At 30.3% G+C, this 10,383-nt stretch overlaps 1 protein-coding gene across 1 annotated transcript; it reads right to left on the bottom strand.

Annotated features, from left to right (window-relative positions):
• Window positions 1-1,628: 1,628 nt before the first annotated feature.
• Window positions 1,629-7,234, bottom strand: AR401 (S-adenosyl-L-methionine-dependent methyltransferases superfamily protein). Its single transcript, XM_011048874.1, has 7 exons — window positions 6,837-7,234; window positions 6,267-6,392; window positions 4,379-4,579; window positions 3,453-3,549; window positions 2,483-2,586; window positions 2,311-2,362; window positions 1,629-2,052 (listed from the first exon to the last, which is right to left on the bottom strand). The coding sequence occupies exons 1-7, from the start codon at window positions 7,058-7,060 to the stop codon at window positions 1,828-1,830; spliced, it is 1,029 nt and encodes a 342-aa protein (XP_011047176.1). The 5' UTR covers window positions 7,061-7,234; the 3' UTR covers window positions 1,629-1,827.
• Between the last annotated feature and the right edge of the window lie 3,149 nt (window positions 7,235-10,383).

Below are 10,383 nucleotides of genomic sequence, written 5' to 3'. Positions count from 1 at the left end.
TGCAACAGGGACATCACATCAACGAGATGCCTAGAAAACTTGATACACGGGAACCTACTTTTGCATGGAATCATGTAGTTGCATCCTAAATCACAATGTATTTTGTATGGATCAATGTATTAAACGTATAACTTTTATTGAACTCTTTTGTTTAAATTCATGGTGACTATTAGTAGGATAGGAATGCAAACTCATGTCTATGCATGTATATTATAATATGAACTTCTAAGCATGCAAACATAATATTATGTGTTTATGTAAAATTCCCTTTTAAATGAAATGTTGAATGTTGTTCATGTATGGATTGCATTTTGATGATGTGAGGAAACAAGTTCGCAAATTACTGTCACGATATGTCAAGTAAAAAAAAAATTATGTTGTTTTGGGGCTTGAAAAGCTAGATTGTTACATATAAATACCTTGGGTCATAGGTTAAAGGTAAAAAAAAAATTCTCACACTTAACAATTTCACTCTTCAATAATTAATGCTTATATTTTTCTTTCAATTTTCTCCTATAGTATTTCTCTCATACCCATATTTTAAATATCTAAGAGTTTTTTATTCTATATGAGACTTATTTTTTAAAACAAACTTCAGCCCAACAATCAATAAAACTAGACACAAAACTTATATTAAGCCTACACATCTTAGCCCATGATTATAAAAAAAAAAATTGTAAAGTTTTTACACAACTTCATCAATACATAAACCACAATTCCATTTATAACCCTTAGTCAGGACATATCCGCTTATTAGCTTCAAGAATATCCCATAACACACTCTAGAATCTATTGAAAAAACTAGAATATCCCATAATGCACTCTAGAATCTATTGAAAAATCTTGTATCTCGATTACTGACAGTATTGTTAGGCATGCAAAAGTAGACCAAAAAGAAAAAAATGTCGCTCTCATTGCATCTATGTTCTTTTAAGGATTCATAATTGTTGTTTTGCTAAAACTATCGGCGACAATAAAAATATAATCATTATTTCTCTTCCTAATAACAGGTGAAGCACTCAAAAGGTCTCTTGAAATTTTTTCCTATGATAGACTAGAAAAATGTAACAGTGTATAAACCAAATTTTTTTATTGTGTGGCTTACTCACTGCATGCTAAGCTCCTCAAGTATATGTTCTGACATCATTCACCATATTAGGTTAGTGAACATACCATCGCAGATTTGCAACTATTTTACAGATGCCAAAATGACAACGAGAGAAGTGCGAGCTTCACGAATAAGCTTCAATCGGCTTGCTCTAGGAGCATCGTAGAACTTCCCATCCTTCTATAATAGCACATCCTCTACATGAAATTTTTCACCAGCTTAATGTCCATGACGCTCTAGACAAATAACTACCGTGCTAATCCCCTACATGAAACTGCTAAATGAGACTTATCACTTGGCATTAAATTGCTCGAGAATATAGTCTAAAAGCTAGAAACAATGGAGAAAAGAAGCGTATAATGTATAGCGTAGTCACATACTCTACATGAAACTGCTAAAAGAGACTTGTCACTTAGCATTAATTTGCTCGAGAATATAGTAGCTAAAAGCTAGAAACAATGGAGAAAACAAGCGTATAATGTATAGCGTAGTCACATAGAAATTATCTTTGCCTAATAGAAAACATAAATTCAGAGAGCATCTTTAAATGATCGTTGAATCCCATCATCTCTGCATTCTTCAACTGATATAGTCATCATTAGTGCATCAAACATTGTATTCAATTCCAACAACATCAAGCTTTCTCAAAAAATATCACTTCCCCTCCCATCTTACACATCAAAACCTACCAGTGTCCCACCCATGGCAGAAACTAATGTTCAGTTTCGAAGAAATGCCACAGTGGCAACACGTGATCCCACTGATCCACCATATATGAAGGTAGGATATGTTCGGACATGATTGAGGTATCGAAATGGAGGATCTCTGGATGCTTCATGGCCCTTCATGGACTCTGATTCCAGTGATACATCAATCCTCCTTTGATTGAAATTTTCTACTTCTTGCAACAATTCGTCTTTTGTATTGTTACACGATGTAATGACCTGCAATTATGCATCATGATCAGAAAAAAACAAAGAGAGCATTAGTTAGCAGGTTTAAGGTTTAAGGTTTAGAAACTAATGTTAACCTTGCGAGAGTTTTAAAAAAAAGAAGACCTAGTCTAAGGAAAATATGACATTTGAATGCAAAATGCAACCCAAGTCTTTAGCTCAAAAATTAGGCTTCTTGATTGACTTGAAAGCTAGTATTACTGATTGCAAAGGAAGTCAAGATAAATTAGCTCCAACATGCAAGCTTACCAAGATTCCACCAACTGCAACCAACTTTGAAACTGATTCCCAGTACATGATCCTGAAATTAAAAAATAAGATTAGTTTAACATTTACTGGAATCTGTAAATGTAGGGTACTTAAGTAAACAAGATCAGAATGTAATCAGGATACCCTGGTCAGTAGGTAATATTGATTTTACCTTTTGATAGCACCGTCAGGATGCAATCCAATGGCATCTAAAGTCCCTTTATCCATGACCAGCTGAAACTGTCTGTTTAATTTTGTCTCAAGAACATCATCAACCTAAAGACCAAAAAGTGACAAGATATATGTTTGAACAGAAATTGATACATATACATGACCAAGTACAATTAAAAGATCATATCGCTTAGAAACAAGTTCTACGAGAAATTCAGGAGTAGCTCACTTCCAGCTTGAAAGGTCACCAGTTTTCTCAAGTATTGATGCATGAAACTTCAAAAAAGAAAATAAAAAAAAAGGCAAAAAATAGATTGATGCCATGTTATCAAATATTTAATGTTCATTTAACAATTAAGACAAAACCATCCAATATTAAAGTCCAATAAAAGAAAAGAAACAAATGACCAATAAAAAATTGGTAAATTACAACAAGCCCACAAGGTATTGTGGAATTACCAAGCCCACCCAAAAGTTTGAAGATTTTACAAAAAATCCTCCACAATTAAAAACATTACAGAAATTCTCTTTTGTATCCAAAATGCCCTTATGATTTTTTAAAACCACCCCTTTAATAGTATGGGGATAGTTTGGGAAAGGGAGTTTCTGTAATATCCTTAAATTTTTGGGTGGGATCTCTATAATTTCACGATACCTAGATACCTAGAGCATGGGCTAGTGCAATTTACCTAAAAACAAAAGGCCATGGGTAGATTGCTCACTTCCATGCTATCAATCATTAAGATTTCATTTAAACAATAAGATGAAACTATCCAATATCAACATCCTGCCAAAAGATGACAAAAATGATCATTTCATGGAGAAGACAATCACAAGCTTGTTTCTGAGCCTAGTGCACTTGTAAGTCAAAAGGAAAGAGAATAATGAATTGTCATGCATAAACCAAATTTTCACAAGACAACAAACACAATAAGTTATAATTTCATAGTAATATCAAAGTTATAACACACCAGAAGATTGATATTAGAAAACCCATCACGATCAGCAAGCCTACGTGCCAGGTTAATGGCCCCTTCACTGTAATCAACTCCAGTTAAATCAGAAAACCTGGTAAACATAAGAGCCCCTTCATTATTCTAGCAAAATATAATAATTAAGAGCAAATTTTTAGCTCTACTAAAAAATTTCAACAGTTTTGCAACAGCATTAAATCAGGCTCTGCACAATGCGGGCAAATTTTGCTGAATTATCAATTCCATATTTCTAAAAACAACAGTGAAACTAATCTTATTTTAAATTGGAAGTGCACCCATTGAGTTTTGTATGTGTCACAACATGCACATAGAGATAGACTGAACACAGATATTCAAGAACCAAAATGTATTACATGAGATTTTGATCAAATTTGCTTCTTTCCTTCTCTTTAACATCTCTTTTCCAAAACAAAAATGTGAATATTTACTTTCTTGCATAACAAAGGTCCATGGAAGTTGCTCTCCCACGTGGCCTTCAGTAAATGAGATACCAAAAGATTAAACTTTCAATCAATGTTAAAGTCCCAGCAAGAACACAAATGTGTGTGCATGTTCTAGTCAAAATGACAGAAAACATGTAAACAAAATTATTTTTTTGTCGGGACTGTATATGTACTTTCTCTTCACTGGTGGATCCATGTATGGATACCAAGGTCCCTTTGCATTAGCCACCTTAACCATCTCTGGCGAAGGCACCGCTAGCAATAACTTCATCAATATTTTACGTAACTAAATTACTTTCCAAATCCTAAATTAATATTTGCAGGACATGTCTCATGTCTTCACACAAAAAAGGAAAAGGTGATTCAGTTAAGTCAAATTTATTGCTTTTCTAAGGCCACTTTAAATTATTTGGGTGATATAGTATATAATACCAAAACTAGCAAAATATCAAAGTGTACCCCAGCTTAGCAAGTTCATGAAGGAGTAAACCATTGCCGGTCCCGATGTCAAGTACACTCCAGCTGGACAGATATTTATCACTCTCTTCAACAGTTTCAGACTTGATATCATCAACATGATCAGGAATGCAACCTTGAGAAATTTCAAAGCACAGGCCTTTTGTCCAAGAAGCAATGACATCCATGACATCAGCCCCAAACCTATAGCGAAAGATGAAAAGGAAGCAAACAAATGAGATCCCAATAGCAAAAACATATGGATCAATATTAGCAAAAGAGAAAAATAATCATTTACATGTTGCAACCTCATCTTTAAATTATATATATCTGTGCATGTTTCGAATTAAACTCACCGTGTAGATACTAGGAATGATATACCTTCCAATGAATCATCTATTGTAATGAATGGCATCTAAAAAGTACTCAAGATTTTACTCAAGCTACATCATGAATAACTCAATCCAATCAGAAACATGAAAGACCCTGCTAACTATGCATGGGAGACCAGCTTTCTTTCGAAGGCTATTAGAAAGAAAGCTGACCACCACTTACTTTTTTTCCTTGGAAAACAGTATTGTGGAGAATCATGGCCGTTGACAATGTCCAAAAAAGACAAACTTTAGCTAGGAGGTAAAATCTCTGTAAGAGAGCAACAGAATCGCTGTATCACTATGGGATTCTGCTTAGACTAGAAAACTGTGACAGCATTCATTCTCAGCAGTCGCAATCTGCTAGGCCTTAGCTCAAGGGCAGGTATGGACTTCGGAATGCTTGTGTACAGATATGGGGAAAAGTGTCACCTTTAATTATAATAAGAGGCCTTTAAGTAGTGTAGCTATCTATCTGTTTTAAAGCTGGATTTTAACATACACCTTTGTGATGCAAAAAGTACTTGTGTGATGCCCTTTCAGTATAGATTATGGATTGCACCGTGTTGGTGTACCTAAGGTTTTTTCTCCTTTTTTGCCTATAGAAAAAATCCAATCAAGAAATCAACAAAAGCATATTTTTATATTGATTTATCATGCATAGTTTTATAATGATTTATCATTTGCAGATTTTTATATGGCATACCCTTGACTTAAAAGACTATTCCTTACAGTGCTTCCAAATGCAGTAATTCTGATGAGCTAACCCAGAGAATTTTCCATGCAGCTGGAACCCATCGGGTGAGAGCCAAACAAAAAAAATCTCTGCTTAACAAAAATCTAAAGATAAATAGCCTTTTTATCTCTTTACAAAAAGAAAAATACTAATTTTACTTCATCGCATCTTCAAAAAATATCCAGATTTTGAGGCACTTTAAAGGACCAACACATCCTTACAAGAATCTAAATATGCTTCTTGTTCTAAGACCATTATGATAATATAACATTAATTGGTCACATAAAACATTTGAGCATTGATGAATCAGTCATTTTCAGTAACTTGGCATTCCTGTATTCAATTTGAGCATCATTATTGCATGTTGTGCGAGAACTGACAAATTCTAGGCCACTAGCAGCAGAATTATATAATGTAATTTTGAAAATTACAACTAGACAAAAAAATTTAGTACAGATGTACAAAACAATGAATTTCCCTCAGAATAAAGAAATTTCTGTGTTGATATTGAGTGAGAAAAGCAAAGTTCATGTATGACATGCATTCCTAACAGTCAAAGAGAGTAGATGCCTGAGATTTTCAGACTATGAAAAGCCATCAATAAGAAGTTTATTTTTTGAGGAACTACATTTCCTCTCAAGTCACAACAAGCTAAAGCTCCACTAAAAGGAAACTTTATATTTCCATCGTTAGGCAGTAGACATCAACCTTCATCATCACATAAACTGAATAGCAAGAAGTTTTTCTTATGCATAGAAAATTAAATGAATAAAAGAATATTTACCAAACTTCACCAGTATGACCATGTTCATGGAAGTTTGCCAACTCATCAGCATAGGCAGCATCCCAATAACTCTGTAGACCTAACATGGAAGCCACGCCTTCAGCATCCAGTTCTTCCTTGTCTGAACTGTGTTCAAGAGCAATCAATGATTCAGTGTACATGCACATTCGCACATGCATCTAAAACGAATGACAATTGGCAAGCATTCTCGTATATAATAAATCCATTAATCCCTCACTACATAATCTTTCCATCACAAGCTAATAAAAACAATAAAAACCGAGAGAAAATAGGCGAAATAAAGTGGTTTCTAAATTAAAACAAAACAGAAAAAATCGAAAGGATTTTACCAAATTTCTGAAATACCAAAACAATAGAAACAATAAAAGAATAAGAAATTCACGCAAAGCAAAACGATTTTTAAATTTTAAACTCTCACATTTCAATTCCAATGACGTTAAAATAATAGAAAAGGGCCCAACTTCCTAATTTGATCTCTGAATTTTTAATTCCATTTCAAACAGTAAAAGAAAAGTAAAAAGTGAATAAACTAAAAGTGAAAATACCAACCTGTAATCAGAAGCGGCACGACAGTTAGCGGCAGCGGAGAGAGCCTCGGCGGCATCAGCATGGCGCTGATCGTCATCGAGAGTACTCCCATAATCACTCTTAATTGACCAAGAGTCCGCCGCCACAGACCTATCGTCGTCCGACACCAGATCGCCGCCGGTACCAGCAGCTCTGATTTGCGTTAGGTCAGCTGATTCTTCTTGTTGCAACCGAATTCCTGTCATCGAAATTACAGAGAGAGGGAGAGCGATTTACGGATGAAGACAATAATTTATAGAAGCGGCCTTGAGGATGTGAACTGTGTAGTCAACTTCCTTTAATTTGGAATCGGAAAATTTTGAGAAATGACTGCTGAGGTTTCTTTAATTTATACCAGAAATCTAGATTTAGCCACCTAGACGTGATAAGTTGCGGGTCTCCACTATTTTTCTCGTCAAATGTTCAGTTGTAACTGCATTAAGAAAAATAAAAAATTAGTAACTTAGTGGCAATCAAATAAACTAGTTTTATTTTAATTATATAAAAAAATTAATGAAAAAAAAGGTGACAATAATAATCATAAAAAAAAGATATATATTAAAAAATAATTACAGTAACATTCAAAAAAATCTTTTATCTCAGTGCAGAAATATGATATTATTTAATTATTAGCTAATTGGATATCAAATGACAATAAATGTAAAGAGAATTTATCTAACTTGAATTAACATAATAGATATATAATATCAATATTAAAGGGAAAGTTAATTAAGGGTAACAAGTTAAATTTATATTTTAGTTCATATGATTAAAATAATTTAATAAAAAAATTATAAAGTTAAATTTTTTAAATAAAAAAATAAATGTCAAACAACAATATTAAAAAAAAAAGTTAAAACAAATATGTTATTCCATGTTAATTTATAAAGCTTAGTCCTAAAAAAATAAATGTTAAAGGATAAAATTGAAAAATAATTCAAAATAAAAAATAATAATTAAAAAATAAGAGTTAAAATTGAAATAAAAAAATAAATAGTACTGTAACAAAATTTTAATTTGAGGGTTATATTGAAAATAAATAAAAATATTAATAAAAAAATAAAAAATACAAGTCAAAAGAACGAGGAACAAAATGAAATAAATAATATACTATAAATATGGATTGAACGGTAAAATTAAAAATAAGAAAAATTTTATAAAAGGATCAAAAAAAAATTAATAATTAAAAATATAAGGACAAAATTAAAAATATCAATACATGATAAATTAGAATTGAAGGGTTAAATTATTAAAAAAAAAAAACTTTCACAAAACTATTAAAGATAAAAATTAAAAATAAAAAGAAAGAGGATCGATATCAAAACAAGGACAAACTTGTAATTTGATGGGAGAAACAAAATTTTTTAAAAAAATCTACAAATAGAAAACTATTTAACCTTTATCTATACATATAATCTCATAAAAGAGAAAACATAGCGGTACATTTAAGCAAATTTCTCTTATATTTACGCTAACAACTTTTAAATTTTAATATTATTTAATTTATATTAAAAAATTAGAATATTCTCAGCAAAACATTAAATAGAAAGAGTCAATATAAAAAGATAATACAGTGTTTTTTTTTCACTTTGAGGGTATATTATGTATTTATATGTTAAAAGACTATAATATCCTCAATAAAATAGTAAATAACAAAAAATAAACTTGGAAAGGTAGAAAAAACCCTTCACCGAAGGCTATTGTTTTTCTTCTATTGCATTTAAGTAATTTTAATTTGCATTCAAAAGAAAAACAAAAAATGCCCGTGGATGTCAGGCATATATTCCTTGCCTTAAAGGGAATTTTAGTATTTTTTTCAGTTAAGAAAAAAAATGAAAAAAAACCCTCTTACCCCTGTAAGTCAAGCTAATTATATCTTTGATTGGGGTCAAAACTCTAATTGCAATATTACAATACATGTGCCGCTGAGCCTATAGTTATCGTAAAAGACGTTATGGACATCACTCCTCCGTTTTGGTTTATTTTGTTATTAGAAATCAGTGGTTGGCACTACTGTAAGTGGAATCAAGTTTTTTAGAAAGTATAAAAATAAAATTTAGGCATTGTTACATATTTTCTAGTAAAAAAAAAATTAAATTGTGTGAAGTTTATCTCATACGAATTAATCAATTTATTTGATAACTCTAAAAATAATAAATATGACTGTAAAATCATAATTTAACTAGAAAATTTTAAAATAAGATTTTTTTTTATTTTTTAACTATTGAGATGGTAATATATATAATTGACTTAGATTAATTAGTATTAACATAATAAATTTATAACACAAATTATGAGATTATGATAAGCTCATAACAAGAAAATTGTTATAAATTATGAAGTATAATTCTCAATTAATTCAATATTAAATGACGAAATTTAAAAAATCAATTAAGAAAGACCTAAAAAACTCAAGTAAACTAGGATTAACCTGCCAAAACCACGATCTAGATTATAAGATAGAGATAACTCCATAAAAAATCAAAATAAATTATAAAATATAATTTTTAATCAATCTAATTTTAAAAGATGAAATTGAAATAAAAAAATCAATTAAAAAGAAGACCCAAGAAAAAAAATTGATTCAACCTAGGTGTCAAACTCGAAATCTGAGTCATGAAACCATGATAAACATATAGAAAAAAACTCAAAATTAATTATGACAATTAATTTCCAATAAACTTAGTATTAAAAGTTAAAATTGAGAAAAAAGTATAAATTAAAAAAAAACACTATTCTTGTAAACAATGTTTTGCAATGAAGTGAATAGTGAATTCACCTTCTCATTTTAGTTTTTTTTAACGTGTGTGTATATATATATATTCATTCTCAATTATATTTAATAAAATTAAAAACTTATAAATTTTATCAATTATTTCAAGAAATTCACAACCAAGTCTTTTTATAAATATTCAGCAAATTGTAGGTGCATAAAATATGTGCATTAGAAAGAAAACAATAAAAGTCATTACATTTTTTGTCAATTTTTTCTTCAAATAGATGATTTTTAATGAATAAGTATATATAATAAACTTTAAATATTAAAAAAAAATAAACAAATTTGATTAAGAAATGTAGGAAATATTCAGGACTTAATTGATAAGTTTATAAGTTTTATATGAGATTGAAAATGAATATATAAATTTAAAACTACATTGAGATTTTTTATTTATTTATATCATCAATGATCATTTATAAATGATAAGAAACATAAAGAATAATATTAGAGGAAAATAACATATTAAAAGATGGAAGGCTCGAGTCAATAATTTTTTAATAAGATAATCAATTACTATTAACTTACACTAGTAATATTGTCACTGCATTAGAATTTTTTGATAATATTATTAAACTTTGATCGAAAAGTTAACATTATAACATGTTAATCTAATAGGTCACTTTGATGATTTGGATTTGATCTCTAATTTAAGTCGGATTTCAAATTAAACTGGATAGAAGCTAACTTAGTATGACTTGATCAATCAAGCAGCTCCCACATATGACTTGGTAACACGACTAAAAGATTGAT

The sequence above is a fragment of the Populus euphratica genome, unplaced genomic scaffold (assembly GCF_000495115.2).
Source record: "Populus euphratica unplaced genomic scaffold, PopEup_1.0 scaffold125.1, whole genome shotgun sequence".
NCBI lineage: Eukaryota > Viridiplantae > Streptophyta > Magnoliopsida > Malpighiales > Salicaceae > Populus > Populus euphratica.
This window is presented reverse-complemented; position numbering and strand designations above follow the sequence as displayed.